This window comes from Diceros bicornis, chromosome 2 (assembly GCF_020826845.1).
Source record: "Diceros bicornis minor isolate mBicDic1 chromosome 2, mDicBic1.mat.cur, whole genome shotgun sequence".
In the NCBI taxonomy this organism is placed as follows: Eukaryota; Metazoa; Chordata; class Mammalia; order Perissodactyla; family Rhinocerotidae; genus Diceros; species Diceros bicornis.
Window position 1 is genome coordinate 67,825,515 of NC_080741.1, and position 25,941 is coordinate 67,851,455.

General features: G+C 38.6%; 1 protein-coding gene across 4 annotated transcripts in view; it reads right to left on the bottom strand.

Annotated features, from left to right (window-relative positions):
• FRMD4B (FERM domain containing 4B) overlaps positions 1–25,941 on the bottom strand; it is a 311,911-nt gene that overhangs the window by 76,464 nt on the left and 209,506 nt on the right. For all 4 annotated transcript variants that reach the window (XM_058562852.1, XM_058562834.1, XM_058562843.1 and 1 more), the window contains one exon: positions 24,508–24,592. In XM_058562852.1, the coding sequence (XP_058418835.1) occupies positions 24,508–24,592 (85 nt within the window). The remainder of the gene's footprint in view (positions 1–24,507; positions 24,593–25,941) is intronic.

The window sequence follows — 25,941 nt, forward strand, 5'->3', positions numbered from 1 at the left end:
ACCTTAATCTTGGCAGCAACTAATTATTTCTCCCTTTTTTTCCTCAACGACAGATAAACTTGATTTCATCCTAGTGTATTTCTTGTCTTTTTTATTGAAGTACATACAGTAAAATGCACAAATCTTAGTGTACTGCTTGATGAATTGCGACATGTGTATTACGCTCCTGTAACCAATCACCCAGATCAAGAAATCAAACATTCTCACTAACTTTTTCATCTTAGGGAAATGTATGTATTTTTATAAATACAATAAAATCAAATCAATAAAATGATTTTTGCTGATTAGGAAAGTGTAAAATAATGCTGCAAAATTGTTTCAATTTGTAATTCGATTACTAACCAATTTGAATATTTCCCTTGTGACTGCATATCATTTGCTATTGCCCATGTATGAAATGAGCTTTTGTTCACTCAATCTATTTGACAACTTATGTTTAATTTGAGATACCAAAATTAACCCTTGGTCTCATCTGTTGGGTACAAATTATGTCCTTCGACCTGTTCTCCTCTGACGTGTTCTCCTTCTCTGGGCCTAGGAAGTTAGATTGGACTGGGGCCAAGCTCCCCCACTGACAGAATCTGTGGGGCCTAAGCAAGTTATTTTTTCTGAAACTCAGTTCTCATCTGCAAAACAGGGAGTGATAATATTGAATTTACCGAGTTGTTGAGCGCATTAAATGAAGTACGAATATAAAGCCTTTATCATAAAGTCTAGCCCCCGAAGACGCTCTCAATGTTTTCTCTCTGCACTAAAGTTTACCAGGTTGCTTCTTACCTGCTTACCTATCATCATATCTATGGTTATCTACTTTGTTCTAGGACACTGTTCAGTTTTTCTGCAGTTCATAACATTTAATCACTCTTCCATTATAATACGTCTCAATATCTAAGATAAATGCTTTAATTTTCCATAATAATCTTTGACATTCTCTTTCATTTATTTTTTAAAGAAATTTTAAAATAATCTTGTCAAGTTTTTAAAAAGATGCAATAAATTGTCTTCATGTTTCTATTGAAATTGCTTCATAGTGATCATCAAGTTTTATGACATACCATAAAGACTACACGCACCCTCTGTTAAGATTAATACTCAGGGGCCGGCCCCGTGGCTTGGCGGTTAAGTGCGTGCACTCCGCTGCTGGCGGCCCGGGTTCGGATCCTGGGCGCGCACCGACACACCACTTGTCTGGCCATGCTGAGGCCGCGTCCCACATACAGCAACTAGAAGGATGTGCAGCTATGACATACAACTATCTACTGGGGCTTTGGGGGAAAAAATAAAATTTGTAAAAAAAAAAAAAAGATTAATACTCAGTATTTTATATTTTCTTATATAAATGGGCCTCTTTTTTCATTCTATTATTTATCTAGTTGTTATCATTACGTAGCTATGTTAAGATTAATACTCAGTATTTCATATTTTCCTATATAAATGGGCCTCTTATTTCAGTCTATTACTTATCTAGTTGTTATCATTACGTAGGATTGTTATTGTTGGTGTATTTAACTTGTATTCAATTTCTTTACCAAAGCCCACAATGCCAATAAGTTTTAGCTAACTTATTTCCATTTTCTAGAGAGTAGTGAAATTGTCTCCAAATAATATTTTGGTGCAGTTCTTTGGAATGTACATGGTATATCTGATTGCGTTATATGAAGTAGACATTTTACTTAACACACTCATACACTGCTGGTAGACTATCAGTTAGTTCTGGACCAACTTTTTCACAAGGTCTACTAAAGTTTAACACACATACACTATGGCTCAGCAATTCTGCTCCAGGTACACACCTAACAGACATGTTTAAATATGCCCACTAAAAGACGGGCACTAGGATCTTCATGGCAGTGCTTTTGTAATAACCAAATACTGCAAGCTACCCACATGCCCATCACTGGGTAAATGAGCTGTGGTAAATTCCTACTACGGACTGTTAATCAGCAGTGAAAATGAACAAGGTGGCTGAAACTACATACAACAATAGGAATGAATCTCAAAAACATAATTTCAGCAAAATTGGACAGACATTAAAGAGCATATATTGTATGACTCCAGTTATATAAAATACAAAGTTAGCCAAAACTAATAAATGCTATTAAAAGTCATGGTTGTTGAGGGATTAATGACTGGAAGAGAATATACGAGGGGCCTCTCAGGTGCTGGTAATGTTCTGTTTCCTTGATATTGACGTTAATGACACAAAGGTGCTCAATTTGTGAAAGTTCATCCAGCTGCACATTTACATTATATGCACTTTTCTATATGTATGTTATACCTCAATATAAAGCTAAGAAACAAACAGAACTCCTAATCTTCCAGGTAGCCTTTTCCATCTTACTTAATGGAAATTCCGTTTTTAGTGCCTTAGATCCAAGACCTCCACGACACCACTGGGTACAGAGTTGGGCAGTGAGCTACCTGTGCAACTGTATTTGGTAACCCTGTTTGCACTTTCTAATACTTTATATACCTTATTTATTTTCTTTATTGTCTTTATCCCCACCCACCATTGCTCCTGCCTAGCAGTAAGGGCACAGGTTTTTAAAAAATCTATTTTGGGGGGCCACCCTGTGGCCTAGTGGTTAAGTTTGGCCTTCTCTGCTTGAGCAGCCAGGGTTTGGTTCCCGGGCACGGACCTACACCACTCTTTGGTGGCCATGCTGTCGTGGCGACCCACATACAAAATAGAGGAAGATTGGTACAGATGTTAGCTCAGGGCGAATCTTCCTCAGCAAAAAAAAAAAAAAAAACCTCTATTTTGGCCCTAGTTATATCTCCAGGACCTACACCACTGCCTGGCACACAGCAGTTGCACAGTAGTATTTGTAGAGTGTGTTTTTGACATTCATCCCTATTGTATGTAGTTTCAGCCAGCTTGTTCGTTTTCACTGCTGATTAACAGTCCATAGTATGAATTTACTGCAGCTCATTTACCCAGTGATGGGCATGTAGGTAGCTTGCAGTATTTGGTTATTACAAGAGAGTAGTGAAGAAAAGTCAATGAGAGTATTTATATCTTTTCTTTTAAAAAAGGGAATGCCTCTTGTGTTTCTTGATTCACTATACAGTTGATTTGTCTTGATTTTCAACTCAGAGTAAGGAATCCTAGCTTTCTGAGCCATGAGAACACAGCCCAGGCTTCCCCAGCCATGGGAACTGTAAGCATAGTACCTAGGGGGCAAGCACTAGAGACACAGACTTAAAACACTGAACACGAAGAGGCGTTAGATGTCAAAAAGTCTTTTACTCTTCTCTCTTCACTTTCTAAAAACGTAAAAGGAAAATGATAATACCTGTCCCACATACTTCATGGAGTTTTGAGGACAAAAAGGAAAACAAGATATAAAGATGCTTTGAAAAAGCAAAAAGCATTACAAGAAAAGCCAACAAGTACAGGTATTTTTGTGGGTGTGTATCAGAGTTTCAAAGACATAAGCATTACGCCCAAAGTCTCTGGGCAGACTGCTTCCCAGAAACTTGATCACAATGAAGACAGGAGCAAAGAGAAAGAGAAAGCTTGGAGCATGTGAATTCGTTTGGTTGTGGGAGGATAATACAAATGAACATACGCATACGGAAAGGAGAAAGGAGGGAAAACTAACCAGACCATGCTTCCCTGAGGTTCAGTCCAGGTATGGTTTGAGCATTGCATTTTATTTTTAGGTGGACAAGGGGTACATATTTTTGTTTTTGGAAGGAAGTTCCAACCAGTTTAAATAGAAACCAGATCTTGGTTTCTAGATACCATTCTCCACTGAAAGGAAAAACGACTGATTCCAAGGCTATGGCAGTGGGAGCATTTTGAACATCAAAATGAATGACAGAATGGATTATAATACATTGAATAAAAATGAATCCATGACTCCATGCTGATGTCAAAAAATATTTTTAAAAGCTGGGGAAGGAGGAGAAGGAGAAATTATTTTTTACAGATGACTGCTAAGAAATGTTAAAGGTGATGGAGTTAGAGGATCACCATTTATATCACCATGGTACTGACTTAGGCAAGATCACCACCGGAGGCCAAGACCATCGGGTCAATGACTGTTGGGAAACAGGATGGGCAGACAGCCTCAAAGTGTCAACTCCAGATGGTGACTAATTACAAAGGGGAAAAGATGAAGAGAAATCTGGAAGATGCCACCTTAACCAAAAACAAGGTATACTGACATTGCAAGCCTCTTTGTGAGATACACTGAGAAGGACACATCATCACTTACGTAGTACTGCTGCCACAAGGAAATTATATTAGACTAGTGGCTCTCAACCTTCAGCGTGTAGCAGAATTACCTGGAGAGCTAGTAAAGAATACAGAGGCCTAGGCTCACTGCAGAAGGATAGGATGAAACAGGGCAGGGTGCGGGTCTCTGCATTTTCATCAAGTCCCCAGATGATTCTGAGACATGTCTAACATGACACATGTTTGGAACCACTGAATTAGACAAATCCATATTTCAGAAATTGAGAGACATTCTGAAAGGCAGTTGGCCTATACTCTTCAAAAATACCAGTGTAAGAAAAGCCAAAGAAAGACTGGATACCCGTTTCCAATTATGGAGACTATAGAGTCATGACAACTAAATGCAATATGTGATCTTGGATCGGATCCTGGATCAGAAAAGGGGGGGAGAAAGCTATAAAGAACATTATTGAGACAGTTAGAAAAATCTGAATGAGAACTGTATATTAGATATACACAATTTGTAAAATATGGGATTAATCTCATAGTACTGTAAACTTCACACAGGCAGAGATGTGTTTAACTCACCACTGTATACCCAGCACCTATATAGTGCCCAGCAGATAGTGGACATTCAATAAATATTTTTAAATGAATTAATCTATACTTTAAAAAATACTAAACCTTTCGATGACAATGTTCTACAGGATGATGATGTAAAAGGCATCATCAGGACTATAAGTCTTCCTCCTCCCAATTCTTCTTTTTACTTCCTCCTATTCTGAGACTTTGAGGCTCTGCTTTATTACTTTTAAGTCCAGGAAGAATGAGATTGTCACGTGGTCAAACATCAGCGAGACTGGCTCCACCATCCTTCCAATCCTTTTCATAAACTCTTGCACCAACACAGTTTCAAAGCAAGGGAGTGAATGTTTATGAGACTGCACTGAAAATTAGAGGTGTGGTGATGTACAGCCAAATTGTTACGCGATGCAAGAAAGGCAGGGAACCTAAATAGGTCAGGCTCTGCTAAAAGGCACGGAGGTTCCAAGGCACCCACATCTGATAAATATGAGGGGAGACAATTGGAGAACAGATGAATAACCATCATTAAACAAACACTTAGAACCAAGCTCTCTACTTCTGCACTTACCCTTACGTATTATAAGATTACACACACAGCAGACTTTAATTACAACATTCTAATTGCTTAAATGCACCCTGGCACCAATTTAGGATTACAGTTTGAATCTGTAGCAACAGAGTGTTCTGATGCAAAACGAGTCATATTAAAAAAAAAGTGCAAGGTGCTTACAAGATAATCAAGGATGATTAGAGGGAGAAAAGGGTGAATCAGGAGAAAGTTATAGTCATGATGTTAAAATTAAGCTTTTGAAAAAAAGAAGCCCTGCTAAAGCTAGTTTCTTATCTGGATTTTTTGTGCATGAGTAAATATGCAATGATACTTTTATTTCCAAGACTATTGTGCATCCATCTGACTGCGCCTCCCATTTATTATTTTTTTTCCAATAGGGCATACTGTGTTTAAAATATTTCACCAACATTCTCCTTTCTGCCATAATTGTGGTTATTTATGCTCAAATACTTCTTATAAATGAGAACATCTTATAATAATCCTCTTGGGAATTTTAGAATAATATTGTCAATAACAACAACAAAACCAAGAAACATTTAAGCGCTAATTATCCGTTCCAAGAGGTTGACATGTATTAATTCACTGAATCCTCAGGACAACCCTGTGAGGAGGTAATGTTATCACCTCACTGCACAGGTGAGGAGACTGAAGCTTAGGAAGATAAAGTAGATCATTGCGTAAGGCTACCCAGCCTGTAAGAGGTGGAGACAGGACTCAACGCTAGACAGTTGGGACTCTCCCTCCGCAGTTCCCCCCATTTTCCCATGTCATCACTGAGCCATACTTTGGATGGTCTCTCCAAGGAGTTAACAAACAATCTTGGTTGGTGTCCAACACCCATGAAATACTCACTGACTTCACTTCAGCCGAGATGTAAATTGTACTCCAATAGCATATATTACATGTGTTCTTAGTACATTTAAAATTGTAACTATTTGTGGCCAATTCAGCAGGTTTAACTGAAATGGACATCTTAGTCTGTTTCCTAATGAATCCATAGAGCAAAATATTAATATTAGTCCTACTTTATTATGAAATATAAGTCTTCCATTCCATTTCTTATTTCTGAAAAATATAAACATAGCTCTTCAAACCTCCTCCTTAGGCCCTTAAGCATATGCAATACTGCAGAAAGCCAAATTACATCTGCTTCTAGTATGGGTTAAAAAAAAATGACAGAGAGATGACAGATGGACAGAAAAATGGATGGATAGAGAGAGATAGTTGGTATGGGTAAATTTGTTTTTGGAAGTTTCTTTGCCATATTCTTTTTTTGTGTGTGTGTGAGGAAGATTGACCCTGAGCTAACATCCATTGCCAATCTTCCTCTTTTTGCTGAGGAAGATTGTCCCTGAGCTAACATCTGTGCCCATCTTCCTCTATTTTGTATATGGGATGCCACCACAGCATGGCTTGATGAATGGTGTGTAGATCCGCACCTGGGATCCAAACCTGTGAACCCCGGGCTGCTGAAGCAGAGTGCGCAAACTTAACCACTACGCCACCGGGCTGGCCCCACCATATTCCTTTTGAAATACAAGATTTTTGTCTTCAAAGAAGTCAACTTAAGCATTTTCAAAAGCAGAAAACATACAAAGAAATTTGATTTCTAAAATAAATTGAGAAAACATCTTACAGAGTCTTTTCATCCATTCCTAGATTTTAAGATATTGTATTTTCAGGTGAATGGACCATCTACCTCCTCCTTCCTCTGTCCAAGCGCTTGTCATACTATTTTTATGACTTTTTGAGTCACGATTTAGCTGTAATGCTCTTCTTATAGCCCACTTCTGAGATCTTGGTTTGACAAAAGTATCAGTACTGGGTTTCCATGTTTTAAGATAATTCATGTTAAACGGCACCATTATGAAATACAGGTCTTACACAATTGGATTTTTAGTAGCTCCTCTCAATGTATTCAACAAATATTTGAGTGCCTACTTATGCTGGCAATATATCAGTGAACAAATAACTCATTCTTTGTACATTTACCCTGGCTAGTGCCAACTGGAGACCATTTTCCTTGTTTTCTACGACCACGTCCTTTTACCTCTTTGGGCTGTAGTTTTTTTCATCTGAGGACCAAACATCTTCCCCTTTAGCACCTCAGGGAAAGTAAATGACATAGCACATATGGAAAGTTCTTGAGTATTAAAACTGGCATGTGTTATAAGCTATTATCATGAAAACTTGGATTCTCACAAATGCACAAGGCAGCCTATATTTGAATTCTCACGGTTTAAGACAAACATAATTTCAGTGTTAGGAAAACAGAAGGAAAACCACATGAAACAAGGAAAGGGGAAATATATTATAAAACTCTCAATAGCCTTTTACAATATGGTATTAGATTTCTTTGTTCCTCGTGGACTGGCTAGTCTTCAAACCAACTCTGTTTAGTTAGTGACTTCACTTGGTAAATATCAATGGCCGGTTATTATGAGAAGGCACACTCACCTCTCTGTAGACAGAACTTACAGCCTGCAAAATTCAATTTCTGTTACTGATCCTTTAAATTATTACAGCATCTTGAAATGAGCTTGAGGATTAAAATATATACATATATGCATGCACACACACACACATTCACATATGCAAACACTCTCAAATCCCAAATGCTAAAACTCTGCCAGGTTAGCAGATATACCAAATATATTTCGGTTCTTGGTAACTACTCAAATGGTAGTTGTTGAAATACATGGAATAATTCCAGGACAAGAACCATGAATGTGATGCTGACTGTAATGGATTGGTTACAAAGGAATATGCTTCATGTTCTGTCAGGTTAAATCGAGCCGAGATTAATTCCTCTCTCTTAAGGTATTATAAATAGGAATAGTAACAATTTCCATGAGTGTGTACTTAAAAAAAAAAAGTCTCTTTGCCACGAACAGCCAGCTGGAACAGTACTAAATTATCAAAATATCTTTCTAGGTTTTAGGAGAATGTTTCCCTCTCAAAAAAAGTCATGTTTTGATTATTCAGGAGCCTGTTACTGACTTTTGGGATAGTTCATTTCTCCAGTTTTTCTTCCATCCCTGCTTTGTTGCTGCCTATGTGGGAACTTTGGCTCTAGTAAGAAGGAAAAAGGAAAATCAATGATATTCAAGGTAGTTTGGCTGAATGGTTGGGGTGTGAGATTATATTGGAAGACGTGTCTCAAATGAGGTTTTAGGATTAACTGGACTCCCTCTGCACATCCTCTCAATGCCCGGCTACCCTAGAGGCAATCAAAAGTTGATGACTTATTTCCTTGGAATTCCAAGAAAAGATGTTTGAATCTAAGAGCAGAGAATTGTGTCCATCTATCCTTGTAGCTGATTTTACAGTGATTCTTCTACATGTTTCCAAAAGGTAGTTACAGCGAATACAGCAACAAAGGTTACAGTACATACACTGAGACCTCCTGTGCTTTAAAATCCGATCATGCGAGGCCAAAATTGTATTCCAACAGGTTCAGTATATTAAATTTCAAGGTTACAAGTACAATATCAACTCTGGAAAATTGAATTTAGGAGAAGTAGCTTCATCTTAGCAGAAACAAAATAAGATTGAAAGCTGAAAAAGTCTAATTTTATGGTTGTTACTCAGAACTGATTTTCAATTTGGCTTGATCGTTTCACAAGCCCATTTTGCAAAATTTGATCAATTTAGTTGCTAGCGTAAACTCCATTTATTTTGCTCACCTCACAAATATTTGCCGAGGGCCTAGAGTGTATGTCAGGCTCTGTGCCAATGGTTGGGACAGAAAGATGAATAAGAGCTGACCCTGGTCCCAAAGAGTTAGTCCAGTCGCAGGGTGGCAGATATATACACAAAACTCAACACATTGGGAAGAGAGTTAGAAGAAGTATTTAAAGGATATTTTGGAGATTGGAAGAACACAACTCCCTGTAGGAAATGGTGGTGCTGGTGGTGCACGTGGGAAGGAAAGAATTGCTTAAGGGCAGGGACTCTGGACCTGAGTTCTCAAGGATGACTGGAGATTTACCAGAGGGAAATGAAGGGAGGGAGAAAGGCATTTGGTAGAGAAACAAGAACATAAAAAAGAGAAATACATTCAGCAGAGGGATAAGTAGATAAAAAAGGCACCGATGCTTGAGAAAGAGTGAGGAGTTGTTTCAGTGTGACCACAGGGTGAGTGCGGGAAGAGGCCAGAGTGATCAGTCAGGGCTGTATGTCCTAGAAAAGGGCTTGATATGAAATAGTAGCAATAATAGTAAAAATATTAAGAGTGCCAGACACAGTTATGTACACCTTGCAATATGTTAACTCTTCCATTGAGATAGGAACTAACTCATCCATTGAGGTAGGAACTAATATTATCCCTACTTAACAGTCGATCCAACTGAAGCTTAACAATGTAAGTAACATGCCCAGGTTAGAGCCAAAGCCATGTTTTGAATCCAGGCTGCCTGTTTTCAATCTAAACTCTCCACCACTGCATCACACAGCCTCTCTAGGTAGCAGGCGCAGGCTAAGATGTTAAGTGTGGGAGGTACTAAGTCTTGCTGATTTTAAGTTTTAAATGCCTCAACCCTGCTATTCATTTGTTCATTCTTTAATCATTCACTTGTTCGCTTATTCATCCATTCAACAACCTTTTACCTAACATCTAGGTCCTAGAGACTCCAACATAAAGAAAACTCAGTGTGCGAGTTTATATTTAATGAAATAAAAATGTGAATTTTCAAAGCATCCCTGCACTCCTTTCCCGTGTTGCATACTGATTCTTAAAACACAACAACATATAAAACAGAAAGAAAAGTGGACCAGATGAGGTCAAAGTAGCCAAAATACATAAAAAGTTAAAAGTAGGATAAAGTGTAAAATGTAGGCAGCAGTTGATCTCAACCAAGAAAAATATATGCTCAAAAGAAAGAAATATGTCAAAATAATACAATTAATGCTCTAGCGTTGGGATTATGGATCAATTCCTTTTTAAATTTTTAGTTCTTTTCTGCATTCTCTAAATTTTCTACAATCAACAAGTATTTTCACAATCAGAAAAACATTCTGGGGGCCAGCCTCATGGCCTAGTGGTTAAGTTCAGTGCGCTCTGCTTCGGCGACCTGGGTTCTGTTCCCGGGCATGGACCTACACCACTCGTCAGCGGCCATGCTGTGGTGGTGACCCACATACAAAATACAGGAAGATGGGCACAGATGTTAGCTCAGGGCAAATCTTCCTCAAGCAAAAAGAGGAAAATTGGCAATGGATGTTAGCTTGGGGTGAATCTTCCTCAGAAAAAAAAAGAGGGGCCAGCCCAGTGGTGTAGTGGTTAAGTTTGCACACTCTGCTTCGGTGGCCTGGGGTTCACCTGTTCAGATCCTGGGCACCGACCTATGCACTTTTCAACAAGCCATGCTGAGGTGGTGTCCCACACAGAACAACTAGAAGAATGCACAACAAGTTGTATGTTATAACATACAACTATCTGGTGGGGCTTTGGGGAGAAAAAAGGAAAAAAGGAGGAAAATTGGCAACAGATGTTAGCTCAGGCCCAATCTACCAAAAAAAAAAAAAAAAAAAGTGATTCCTTTCCAAGGATTTAAAAAAAGAGAAAAGAAAAATCATTCTGTGTGTTGTCTTTGAGAGTAGACCTTTTGCTTTTCTAGATAAAGCAACTAGGAATTTTCAGCTTCCACTTAGCTTGTCCAGGAAGAAAGATGCCCGAGTGTTTTTCCAATCAAGGGAAAGTGATCAGGAAAATATTTTTATTCTCTCCATATCACTTTAAAGACGTAAAATTTAATGAACGCACTGATTATTCTTATATTTAAAACTAATTCAGGGGCTGGCCTGGTGGTGCAAGTGGTTAAGTGTGCACGCTCCGCTGCGGTGGCCCGGGGTTCGCCTGTTCGAATCCTGGGCGTGCAGTGACGCATTGCTTGGCAAACCATGCTGTGGCGGAGTCCCATATAAAGTGGAGGAAGATGGGCACAGATGTTAGCCCAGCGGGCAGTCTTCCTCAGCAAAAACAAAAGAGGAAGATTGGCAGATGTTAGCACAGGGCTGATCTTCCTTGCAAAAAAAATAAATAAAACTAATTCAAGGGGCCAGCCCGGTGGCGCAGGTGGTTAAGTGTGCGTGCTCTGCTGCGGCGGCCCGGGGTTCGCCAGTCTGGATCCCAGGCGCACACCGATGCACTGCTTGTCGAGCCATGCTGTGGCGGTGTCCCATATAAAGTAGAGGAAGATGGGCATGGATGTTAGCTCAGGGCCGGTCTTCCTCAGAAAAAAAAACAGGAGGATTGGCATCAGATGTTAGCTCAGGGCTGACCTTCCTCACAAAAAACTAATAATAAAAAAAAATAATAAAACTAATACAAGCTCCTTGTTAAAAAAAATTAGAAAAGCATTACTTAGGGCCGGCCCGTGGCTTAGCGGTTAAGTGCGCACGCTCCGCTGCTAGCGGTCCGGGGTTCGGATCCCGGGCGCGCACCCACACACCGCTTGTCCAGTCATGCTGAGGCTGCGTCCCACATACAGCAACGAGAAGGATTTGCAGCTATGACATACAACTATCTCCTGGGGCTTTGGGGGAAAAAATAAATAAATAAAAATTATTAAAAAAAAAAAAAAGCATTACTTAGAAAGCAAAAGCTCTTCCATAATCTCGATCCCAAAAATAATACAAATTTACACTATGCTCTAAATTTTTCTGTTTTTTCCTATAAGTACATTTTATATACATAAAAGTAAATAGTAAAGTTAAAAAGTCATACTATATTTGCTGTTCTATAACTTGATTCTTTTTAACTTTAACAATGTAGTTTGGACATATTTCCATGTCAGTTGAGGAGGACTATTCTACTCTTTTTTTTTTTTTTTCTTTGGCCAAGGAAGATTCCCCCTGAGCTAACATCTGTTGCCACTCTTCCTCTGTTTGGTATGTGAGCCACCGCCACAGCAGGGCCACTGACAGACGAGTGGTGTAGGTCCATGCCCAGGGATCGAACCTGGGCCATTGAAGCAGAGCATGCCAAACTTAACCACTAGGCCACTGGGACTGGCCCTATTTTACTCTTGTTAATGGCTGCACAGTATTCTATCACATGAATGATTTGTAATTTATTTAACTAATCCCTGTTGAAGTGTATTTAGGCAGTTTCCAGTTTCCTACTATTATAAATAATAATACAAGATCTTTTTATATTTATCGTTTCATATTTCAGTAACATCTTCCATGGGACAATTCCTGAAGCTGGTGGAATACTGGGTGTAATACGCTTAATTTTAATGGAATGACCAAAGTGCCCTCCAAAGCCACATGGGCTTTTAAGAGAGCTTTGGCACCTCCAGTTTCACATGCTTAAATGCAAATGGCATTGAGATTCTAAGGACATTATGCACCCCCCACTATCACTCTAAGTGTGGTGAGAGCATGTGGGATGACGGGCTCAGACTCTCACCAAGTCTCCTAATGAAAGGGCACACCTAGCAAGGTCTCAGTCAAGAAATGGGGTAAGAGGAAGGATAAAAATAAACACGATTGGATGGTCTTGCAACAACTATTTTTTAATAGGATTACTAATGTTTGACTCACTTGTATGTCCACATTTATTCAAAGTACAAAGAGATGAGTGCTTATTAGCAAAGAAAAGGGAGCACAATGAAATCTATCAAGGCTTTACTGAGCCATATTCTCCTCCATCTTGATATGTTATCTACTCCTGCTAAGCCTGGAGCAAGGAGGTCTGAACTGCCCTAGTACCCAGGTCAACATCTCTTGACTGACTCCAAAGAAATTTTATTTAAAGAATCAGAATAGACCTAGGTTTTATCCTGTGGCCAGATCTAACCTAGGGTAATAGCCAGGAGGCTTGCAGTTGTCTTTTTTCGCTTTATTATTTAACGGTATGGCATTCATCTAGGACAGCATTTTCAAAAGTGTGCGCAGCAGTCCATTAGTAAGTACTGCTTCAAAGAAGAATTTCATAGGCAAGCAAGTTTGGAAAAAATTAGGTTAAAGAAAATCCCACATTTGTGTATTGAAGGACTTCTTGAAGTCTTTAACATGTCAAGGCTTGTAGTGAATTTCCAAGAAAGTGGTCTAATAGTCAAAGTTTCTTAAACTCTTTTTGGTATGAAAATATCTTATGCTCATGAGGCAGATTCTTGAGCTGTAGGTTTAAAGTACAGTATAGGTGTGCGCGCGTGTCTGTGTGTGTGTGTGATTACAAAATACTAATTCTGTTTGTGAGATTTCTTCTATCGCAGAGCTAGGGAAATGTCCCAAATTGCTTTTTATATTATTTTAGAAAGGAAATCTGGGTATTCTCAGTCTCTCCAAGATCCCTGGCATCTTCAGAAATATTATGTCTTAGAGAGTATCATCAGACATATTGTCTTTAAAATAAACACAACACACTCCTACACACAAATGTACAAGTAAAAGAATCTTTGAGACTTAGGACAAGCCATGTGAAGGTGCTAGTGCTAAATATTATCCTGATAATGCAGAACTCATCAGAAATCCTGGCCCTTAATAGGAGCACAATAATTTCGTATTGAATGAATGAATGAATGCATGCATGAAGACAAATATTATGGCTTCTGGAGGCAGACTGCCTAGTGATTACTCCACTACTAATGAGCTATTTCCCCATGGCCAAACTATTTACCTTATTTATGCTTCCATTTCCTCATTTGTTAAAGTAATAGTAAATAACAGTATCAGTTGTTGTGAGGGTTAAATGAGCTAATACACGAGAAAATCAGTGCCTGCTACTTGGTGAGCCCTCGGTGAAGTCGAGCTGCCATCCTCCTCCTCCTCCTCACCCCTGTCATGATCTCTACCACAGAGCACCTCTTGAGCCCCACTGGCTCTTCCGTTTCTGCCATTTTCTGCCTTTTCATTATTATATAATTTTCTACACACCAAAAGAAACACAGTGGCCAATACTATTTTAATTTTCCAAACATGTCTTCAGATCACTGATTTAAAAAAAGAGGTGATAGTGATAAATGTTGATTTATTACTAAAATCACAGATATGGTCAAGGAGGCCTCCAAAAATAATAACTGGGGGCAAACCTACAGTCCTGTTTCATGCATTTAGGTTTTTCCAGGGGGGCAACAGGTTGTCCAAGGTGGACCACAGCCCACTCACTGAGTGCTTCCAGGGTAACCCAGTGTCAGTTTTGGCGTTTCCCCACCATCGCCGCCTGGCACAGGTGGTTGTTTTGCAAAGGCAAGGTGTGCCCCTCTGCATTCTCACTAAGGAAGCCAAACAGGTTCAAGAACCCTCACTTGAAAAACAGCTCAGACAACAGCGTTCTCCTGGGGAATACTTGACCCGTATGGGCAGTTCCTAACCTTCTGTCAAGTTCTGTTCCAACAGGAGTGCTAATGCACTTCCGAAACATCCTTTCAGAAGTGCTTTGTCCCCCAGCCCAGACTGAGAAAGCCATTTGGCCCCTAATGTCCAGAGGCCCCCTGTTAACCACCATGGGCTCAGAGCATCAGCATGTACGACAATGTTCAGAGTATCGGGAAGAGGGCGCTCAAACTCAGGATGCCATGGATACGCCTCCCCCATGTGCAGTGGGTAGACAACCGCCATCCACCGAGAGGCAGTATGTGTAGTGGTTCCATTCATGGACTCTGGCATCACACTGCCTGGGATGCATCTTGGCTCCTCCACTTAGCAGCTATGTGACCTTATGTGTTCTCATCTGTAAAATGAGGGATAATAACAGAACTTACCTAATAGAGTCGGAGTGAGAACTAAATGAATGAATACACACAGTGCCTAGCAAATTATATGTATTCAGTTCTTGTTAGTTGCCAAGACCGCCGTAACAATAGCTCCTGAGTTCTAAGTTATTGAAGACACTTTTATTTCCCCAGAGCAATGACTAAAAGGAATCTGAGACAAATGTTCCCCAGAGCAATGACTAAAAGGAATCTGAGACAAATGAGAGGTGCTTCTAAGGACCAGGGTCTTCTTCTGGTATAACTTGCCAAGGACACTTTTCCCACCAACTAGCTCTGTGGCCTTAAGCAAATTACTTGACCTCTCTGTGCCTCAGTCCTTTTATTTGTAAAAGGGGATCATAAGTTTCCTTCTTCGTGGGCTATAGTGAGGATCAAATGTAATTAATTGTATACTACTCAGCACAGTGCTGGCACAATAATGGACAGAAAAGGCTCTTTGGACATTTCTTGCCTTTCCGTTAGTCTCAGAGCTGGAAATGGATTCATACCTTCCTCTGCTCTCCTGTTCTTGAGGTGAAATGTCTTTTCTTTTTTAACTGCCAGTAAAGAAGAGGAGAAATGAAAAGGCATCTTTCTAGAGTCTTATTGCTGGACCCTGATTCCTATTTCTCAAAGCGAGGTTTAACACATATTTAACATTCTATATGTTTAACATGCCAAAAACCCAGTGGTTCCTCAACTGAAGTGTTCAGGAGAATTATCTGAAACCTTGATGAAAAGGCTGATTTCCAGTTCCGCTCTCAATTCTAATTCTGTGGCTTGGAGAGAGGAAACGAGGCAGGAACCTGCTCATTAAAAATGAGCATTTGTTATAAATCTGATAAAGGGAGTCAAAGGTCACCCAATGAGAAATGCTGCCTTAATCTCACCAAATCACTTTGAAATGGGGAAAAACATCTCAGCGAGGTTAAGTACCTTTCCTAAGACCACACAGCTGGTATGGTTCAGAGGTACCCTAGCCCTGAGACCTTTCCTTAGGATTACATTTCCTTGTCAAGATCAAAACATAGTATGATTCTTAATGTATTTTCTCATATTGCAAATTACAGCAGGTCATGGTGGATGGAAAACAGAAATACCTAACCATCTGGATTACTTTATAAGGAGAGGCATATATTCAGCCAGATTTTTTCATAACTACTGCTAAGGTAGACTTTTTTTCAAAGAACAAATTTCATTTACACTGATGTTTAAGTTGGGATTTAAAATACCAGAAGAAAAATCAAGAAATCTTCGGAGCATTTCCAGTTATAAACAGCCTCAAACAGTGGGGCAGGTAGCAGGCACTCAATAAATAATTGCAGAATAAATACTCTATATGTACTTAGCTCTAGCCCTGGTTGGATTTGGCCTATCCACCAATGGCTTCATAATTGGACTTGACAAGAACTAGTTTTCTATAAGATAACTATTGACCTTTAACTGATATCTAAAAAGATTAGAGAAAAGTCTAATAGGCAATCTAAAAGTCAACATGTGTTTGACTTTTTTTTAAATATTAGACTGTCACTTTTTTTTTTTTTTTTGGTGAGGAAGATTAGCCCTGAGCTAACCTCCGTTGCCAATCCTCTTGTTTTTCCTGAGGAAGACTGGCCCCGAGCTAATATCTGTGCCTATCTTCCTCTATTTTATACGTGGGACGCCTGCCACAGCATGGCTTGATAAGTGGTGCGTAGGTCTGCACCCAGGATCTGAACCTGCGAACCCTGGGCCGCTGAAGCGGAGCACGCAAACTTAACCACTACGCTACCAGCTGGCCCCGACATTTTTTTTAATATTAGACTGGACATGAAATTTTCTTCTTTACAGAATCATTCTTTGATGAAAATTGTAATTTGAGTTACTATAGCATTGCTAACTGTTCTTCAGTAATACCTGGAAAATGAATTTTTTAGATGTTCAAATTCTTAGTAAATTTAGATGCATTTCATACTCAATACTAGTCAAATTATATATCAGATGAGATGTTTTCGTTTGTCTCTTGACTTCTTGGGAAACAAGAGTTGATCATCAACAGCATCAATTCATTTACTGAGTTGGTCAACAAAAATTCATTGAAGGACCTATTTGTACCAGACTGTAACACGGGAGTTTGTTTTGGAGCAAACAAAAGTGAGAAACCTTTATCCCTTTTTCAGACTATCTGGGATATCCAAACTCAGAAATGAGGCACAATATTTCTTTCAACGAATTTAAGTGACACCAATGGCTTATTCACTACGCAGTATGGGAAATGATATTTACAAAACCATTGGGAACCACCAGTGTTTCAAATGACATATTTATGAGGCTGAATTTTGTGAACAGAAATCCATATTGACATAGCTATGCAGAGCTTCAGCAACTGTATTAAACCTCATTACGAGTCATATTTCTTACTAACCAAGCGTGCAAAAAGATACTGTGGCTTTGTTAGTATTTGCAAATAAGAGCTCTCTTTTCCTGTCTATCTGTTTCTGTCCTCAGTGAAAGGAAGGAACTAGGAGCAGGGGAAAGCTGCCTGGCAGAGGGGAAGAAGTGTGTGTAGGAGGTGATCAGAGGTGCTAAACACATCACTGGTGGGAAGAATGTCCCCTGCATAGTGTGGAAGGGAGCCCCGTTCACTCTCAGATCTAGCAGTGAGCCCCGAATTAACAGCAGCTACCACCATCAGTGAACGACTTGCACCAACCAATAATCCACCTACATGTGTTCTACAGCTGAGGCTTGTTCACACCTGTGGTCATGATTCAGATGATATTCCTTACATGGAATGTTCTTAAATTATCACACATCTTAAGAAATTACTTGCAAGCTGCTTTACCAACAGCTGCCGGATCCAGTTGTCTTATCATTTACTGGAGCTATAACATCTCTTGGGATTGTTTGTTACTAGTCATCTGCATTTTACCTAGATAGAAAATATTCAACTCTAAATTCCTACAAATGAATTTTTAAAAAATTATCCCAATAACGGTCATAGGTCATAGTGCCTTATAATATTATTTTTTGTAAAAGTTCTAAATTCTTTGACACATCATGAAACACTCTCATTTTAGAAAGGAGCTCCCAGGAATTGACGTTCATAAGATGGAGTAGAATTTAAAAGAACTCTTCTTTTCATTACTTCCTCAAGACCAACAGAATTTCACATACAAAGCTACAAGAGAAATATCAGGAGTTAAAATTTACAGCCTACCTTTCTTTACGTTAGTAACAGAGCAAACAAGCAATCAAGAAGACTATTTCATTGGACCATGGCCAGCTAGGCAGTGAAAAATATCACAAGGGGTAATTGTATTTCTCCACACAGGAGATGATGACCAACTGTGGTTTACGAAATGTTTTCCTGACTCAGTAAATGCTGCATTTGCTATGTAAGTGTTTACTTATCAGTCAACCCTTGGAGTTCTTAAGGAAGCCCAAATATCAGAAAAGAGAGGCTGTAATAAAGCCTTTGGTGCCGAAGACATTTACTTTCCCCATAGAATTAGCCAAAAACTCTGCTTTGAGTACTTCTGTGTCTGGCTAAGATGGATTAACAGGGACTGGATTTACTCTCTCACCTGAAAAAAACTAAAAGAAAAACCTAGACAATAAATATGAAATAGCAATTTTCAAAACACTGAACATCAGGCAACAAAGGACTGAACATTGAACGAGGTAAACTGCATGAATGCCCCCACTTACTGCCATGAAAAGGTTTCCAGGCTGTGAAGGGAAAACCCACGTGGAGCATGGTGGACTCTCTGAATTAAGGAGATGGAGCTGAGAGACTGAGGAGACCATAATGGATAGAATTTGCAGAACAGAGTGCTAGAGAACAGAGAGCTGCACAGACAGAGAATCTTGATGATACGCAGAGGGTCTTCTTTGAGAGTTTAGCAGAATATTGAGCAGAGCATGCATGGAAAGAGACTACCCATGGTTGGTGAAAGAACTATCCAAAAGGGAAGAGTGCCTCATCCTCACACAGGACTGGAAATGGTGCCTATTCTCACCACCCAGACTGGAAAACTCACAATTCATGGAGCATTGAGTAGAGTACTCAGGAAGGTCTTGCCCCAGTAATGGGTAGTAATTAGCTCTAGAATGAGCAGTGCTCTGGGCCAGCGTAACAAATCATGAAAGTAAGACTTGAAAAAAATCAAACTGCATCCAAGGAACTAAACTGCATCCAAAAACAAATGTCAAGAATATTTATAGGAATGTAAAAATATGCAGCACCCAAAAAGATAAAATTAAACAATGTCCAGCATCCAATTGAATATTACCAGGCAAGCAAGTAGGCAGGAAAATATAATCCATAAAAATTAGTCAATCAAAACCATCCAGAACTGACACAGATATTAGAATAAGTGGACAAGTACATTAAAACAATTATTATAACTATATTTCATATTTCAAAAAGTCAAGTAGTCACATGCAAGATGTAAAAAAGATCTAAATCAAATTCCTAAAGATAAAAACTCCAATACACAGGATGGGATAAATGGCAGATTAGATTGCAAAAGAAAAGATGAATGAAATTGAAGACATAGCAATAGAAACTATCCAAAATAAAACACAGAAAAAATAACTAAATAAAAGGAAAAGAGCATCACTGAGCTGTGGGACAACTTCAGGTGGCCCAGTATATGTATAATGTAATTGGAGTTTACCAGAGAGGCATGGGTGGGGACAGAATAAAAATATGTGAAGAAAAAATGGCTGAGATATTTCTAAATTTGATGAAGACTATAAACCCACAAGTCCAAGATGCTCAATAAACACCAATCACAAGAAACATGAAGAAAGCTATACCAAAGCACCTCATAATCAAATTGCTGAAAGCAGTGATAAAGAGAAAATCTTAAACGCAGCCAGAGATAACTGAATGTTTACACAAAAACAATAACAATGTCATGTGCATCTATAACATATCTAAAGTATGACACTGATAGCATAAAGGCTAAGAGGGAAGACATAGAAATATACTATTATGAAGTTCTTGTACTTCATGTGAAATGGTCTGTCACTTGAAGGTAGACTTGATAAATTAGAGACGTATACTATAAACCCTAAAGCAACCATGGAAATAGCAAAACAAAGAGTTATAGCTAATAATTCAACAAAGGAGGTAAAATGGAATTATACTCAATAAATCCAAAAGAAGGCAGAAAAAAGAAACAAAGAACAGATGGGACAAATACAAAACAAACAGCAAGATAGACTTAAACTTAACCATGTTAATAATCACATTAAATGTAAATAGTGTAAAAACCAGTTGAAAGACAGAGATTGCCAAAACGGATTAAAAAAATCAAGATGCAAATATACGTTGTCTATAAAAAATGCATTTTAAATATGCAGACACAAATAGTTTTAAATTAAAAGGATGAAAAAATATTTACCAGGCTAACACTAATCAAAAGAAACTTGGAGTGGTTATGTTAACATCAAACAGTGGATTTCAGAATAAAGAATACTACCAGGATAAAAGGATCATTTTATAACAATAAGCAAGAGAATATAGCAATCCTAAATATTTATGTCCTAATAACAGAACTTCAAAACACATGAAAGAAAAACTGATAGAACTGCAAGGAGAAATAGAAAAATCCACAATGATATCTAGAGATTTCAATACCCCCCGTCAATAATTGACACAAGAAGTAGATACACAATCACAATAGTAGACTTGAACAATACTATTAACCAAGTTGACCTATAATTAACATTTATAGAACATTCTACCCAATGACAGCATAATACACATTCTTCCCAAGTGCACATGGACCATTTACCAAGAAGGAGCATATTCTGGACCATAAAACAAGTCTCAATAAATTTAAAAGGATTTAATTCATACAAAGTGTGTTCTTTGACCACAGTGGGATTACATTAGAAATAAATAAAAGATCTCTAAAAATCCCCAAATATTTGGAAACCAAACTGTACTCTTCTGAATAACAATGAGCCCATCGAAAAGGAAATTAGAAAATATTTAGAAGTGAATGAAAATGAAAACACAACATACCAGAATTTGTGGGATACTACAAAATCAGTACTTAGGGAGAAATGTTATAGTACCAAATGCCTGTATTAGAAAAGAAATATCTTTAATCAGTGATCTTAGCTTCTATCTTAAGAAACTAGAATATGAAGAGCAAATTAAACCCAAAGGAAGGAGGAGAAAGAAAATAACAAAGATAAAAGAGAAAAATAATAAAGATCATAGCAGAAATCTATGAAACGGAAAACAGAAAAACAACAGAGAAAATCACTGAAACCACAAGCTGGTTCTTTGAGAAGCTCAATAATGATAAACTTCTAGTCAGACTGATGGTAAAAAAAAAACAGAGAAGACAACAATTATTAATATCAGGATCGAGGAGGTGATATCACTACAAACTGCATATGTTAAAATGATAGTAATGAAATATTATGAACAACTATGTCTATAGATTTGACAACTAATATAAAGGCATGCAGATTGGAAAGGAAGAAGTAAAACTATCATTATTAGCAGATGACATGGTCATCTATAAAGAGAATCTGATGTAATCTACAAAAAAGCTACCAAAAGAGATAAGTGAGCTTAGCAAGGTTGCAGGATTCAAGATCAACATACAAAAGTTAACTGCATTTCTATATACTAGTAATGGACATTCAGAAATTGAAATAAAAAGATACCATTTATAATTGTATCAAATAATATGGAAGACTTCGGGACAAATCTGACAAAAGACATGTATACTGAAAACTACAAAACACTACTGAGAGAAATTAAAGATGATCTAAATAAATGGAGATATCTACCTTGTTCACAGATCTGATAACTCATCAATTCTTCCCACACTGGTCTACAGATTCAGTGCAATCCTAATAAAGTCTCAACAGGTTTTTTTTTTTTTTTCTTGTAGAAATCGACAAGCTGATTCCAAAATTCATATAGAAATGCAAAAAACTTAGAATAAATAAAACAACTTTGAAAAAACAAAGTTGGAGTTTGTTCTGATTTCAAGACACATTATGAAGCTGCAGCAATCAAAACAGTATGTTACTGGCATGAAAGTTGACAAATAGACCAATATGACAGAATAGAGAGTCCAGAAATAAACACACATATACGGACAACTGATTTTTGAAAAAGGCCAATGTAATGGGGAAACAACAGTCTTTTCAACAAATGGTGCCGGAATAATTGAATATCTATATCCAAAAAAAAGTGAACTTCAATTCATACTTCGTGCCTTATATAAAAATAAACTCAAAATGGATCATAGACCTAAATGTAAAACCTAAAACTCTAAAACATCTACAAGAAAGCACATGAGAAAATTTTTGTGACCTTGAGTTAGGCCAAGTTTGCTGAGATACAATATCAAAAGCACAATCCATAAAAGAACAAATCGATAAAACGGACTTCATCAAAATAAAAGCCTTGAAAAAAAAAAAAAAAGTCTTTGAAAAACACTGAGAGAATGAAAAGCAAGCCACAGGAAGAAAATATTTGCAATCCATATAACCAATACAGTACTTGGATCCAGAATATAAACACTCTGAAAACTCAATACAAGAAAACAAACAGCCCAAAGAAATTGGGCAAAAGATTCAAACATAAAGAAGATATACTGATGGTAAATAAGCACACATCATATGTCATCAGGAAAATCCAAATGAAAACCACCATGAGATACCACTTCACACTTATGAGAATGGCTAAAATGAGAAAAATTAACCATGCCAAGTGCTGAGGGAACTAGAACACTCATAAACTGCTGGTGGGAACTTAAAATAGCACAACCACTTTGGAAAACAGTTTGGCAGGACCTTCGAGAGTTAAACTTCTGTACCATATGATCTAGCCATTCTACTTCCAGGTGTTTACCCCCCAAAAAGAAAGCATATGTGCATACAATGATTTGTACATGAATGTTCATAGTAGTTTTATCTGTAATAGTCCCCAAATTAGTACAATCCAAATATCCATCGACAGGTGAATGGATCGTCATTTCACAATACACACGTGTATCAAATCATCATATCATACACCTTAAATTTACACAATGTTATATGTCAATCATATCTCAGTAAAGCTGGGAAAAAAATAAAAAAAAAAACAAAAAACCACAGGTGAATGGATAAACAATTTAAGGTATGGCCATACAATGAAATACTACTCAGCAATAAAAAGGAATAAACTATGATACACACAATAACATGGATGAATCTCAAAATAATTATGTTTATTGAAAGAAGACAAAAAGATTATCTACTGTATGATTCCATTTACATAAAACTCTAGAAAATGTAATCTAATCTATTGTGAGAAAAAGCAGATCCGTAGTTGCCTGGTATATTCACTGTCTTGATTGTGGTGCATCATTTCATGGGTATTATGTATATATGTTAAAACTTATAAAATTGTACACCTTAAATATGTACAGTCAATTATATCTCAATAAAGTTGTTAAAAATACCCAACAAAAACTCTGCTCTTTCTGAGTCTTACACCAATTAAAGTTGTGTGTGTGCAGTGGGCCACCTTTAATATTTTGGGGGCCTAGGGGAAGAGTACCAATGTAGGTGTCCTAACCTGTAGCCTGCCCCTTTGTCTTTCTAGGCCAGGCACCATTCAGCTGCCCCTGGCCACCTCTCTGATTTAGGGCGATGTATATGGGCAGAAGGGGCTCCCACTGGTCGTGGAAGCAGGCATGGGATCTGAGATCCTGAACACCGAGACCATAAGCTAGAAGGGAGGAGCTAGGCTCCAGATGCGCATATCTTGGCCCACAGATTCCCTGCCCTTGCTGAGGGTATGGTCTGAGGAGGGCAGAGCGGAGGCCTTTAAAGCAATGCTAGCGGCAAGGAGATGAGATAAAAATTCAGAATATTTAAAACTTTTATAGCAATTTGACATGGCTGCAACATCCAAGCATGGGATCGTTTTTTCTAGCAATTCATGTTTATTGATTTTTACAAAAGCAAGGTGTCCTCTACACGTTGGATACAAATAAAGAATAGTAAAGCAAAAACTGGTCCCTTATCACAGATAACTGAGACACTGCTTTAAAGCATGTAATTCTGAGCAGAGGCCCCGCAATAATACTGGTTTCGAATTATGGTAAATGTAAGGCATACTCTGTTAAAAAGATTTCTGGCCTGACTTTTGTGAGGTTCCCATCACAATCTGACTGATCCATCTTTGTGGGTCATTCTGTGTGGACGATTAGCTGCATTTAAAGCAGTGGTGATTGTATATGAGCATGATTCCTCTGCAGATGGCTGTCTTCCTCACTCAGAATTTGAGAAGAGCTGCCATTTTTTTTGTTGTTGTTTTTTTGGTGGGGTAGAAAACATCAACGGAAAAGATTATGGCCATTTTTCTTCGTGTGAACATGAAAAGACAGACAACACCGTTGCTCCCTCCAACTCCAGTCCTTCTGGAATCATTCATTGAACATAACAAACAGGCACCTTACCTTGTGCACACAGGACTTTGCATTCAGGAAAAACAGCTCCACGGTGGTTTTATCCTTTAAAAACGATATGCTCTCAATGTAAAACCTGAAACACAGTACAGAGGTTTTTCCTCAGATTTCGTTCCTTCTCTCAGCATGGTTTCATTTTCTCATTTAGGTTCCCCAAAAGCAGAGAGAGAATTTTGAGGAACTAGGGCATGGTTGTGCTTTTTCTTCCCTTGAAAAGAAATCTGCAACACGTATGTATGATGTATGTGTATGTACACACACATGCAGATAAAATCTCTTACGGAAGGTTTTTGTGTGGTCAAAGGTAGGTTAAAGAGAAATCCAAAATGGAATCCAACTGCAGATACAACTGGATCTGTGTTCCTCATTCTTTGACACACATTCTGGGAGTTCATAATACCCCAGACAGCTTCAAAACAAAGCCCAGGTGAGCTCTGTGGGTTGAAAGCAGAAGTCGGCTGAGTAAGCACTATATAATTGAACCTTGAGGCCTGCTTGTGGCTCAGTGGTTTTCAGCCTTGGGCTGGGTGTGAGGGCCCCACGCCTACCTTGCCCTCCTGTACCAGGAGAGTTTCAATCACACCCTCCTCCTCCGCTCTCATCCTTCCAGGGCCCCGGGCTTTCCCTTGGCTGGAAGCCAAACTCTCTGTAGTACTTAATCTTGGTCTTTTCTCATGCAAATCAGAGTATTCTGGGTCTCACTCCCCCCACCACCTTTCTGGGCCTTTGCTGTTCAATCTGGGAGGCCACAGATTGCAGGTCTCTCTCTTAGTAGAGCTCTGACAGCCCCATGTAGGGACGGGAGGGGAGTCTAACAACCTCTGTTTTCATAATCCCGTAATGATGAAGCTGGATGGTGATGGCTGGCGCTCGGGGGTGGGTGAGTGAGCCAGCTGAGGCCCAGAAGTTTTTCTCAAGTGTTGGAACCCTGCTTGATGAATAATGCACGAAGAGACATAATGCCCCAAGACAGCTCACAGCTCATGTCCTGGAAGAGAACTTGCTCTCAAACTGGTGAGAGTCAAGATAAACCAGAACTAAAGTGACACAGTGAGCCTGTCCTTAGTTCTGCAAAATCATCATAGTCCTGGGGCAGTTGCTCTCCCCTCCCACTCCTCTTCAACAAGGACAAAACATGTGATAAGTAGGTAAAACTGAAAAAGGCCATGAAAGATGTTATCACTGAGATAGTAAAATCATTTCAAAAATTCCACCTCTAATGTTGAATCATCAAGGGAAATTCCAGAAAGAGAATAAATCCTTTATATTTTTACTTACAAGGGTTTATCTCACTTATAAGTGAAGACTGATGAGTGTTAGGTTTGTGAGAAGGGAAGGTTAAGTACTAATGTAGGGAGGGAAATGAAGAGTTGGGGGGAAAGTAGGCTTTGGAATCAGAAAGATCTAGAATATAGAGTCCCACCT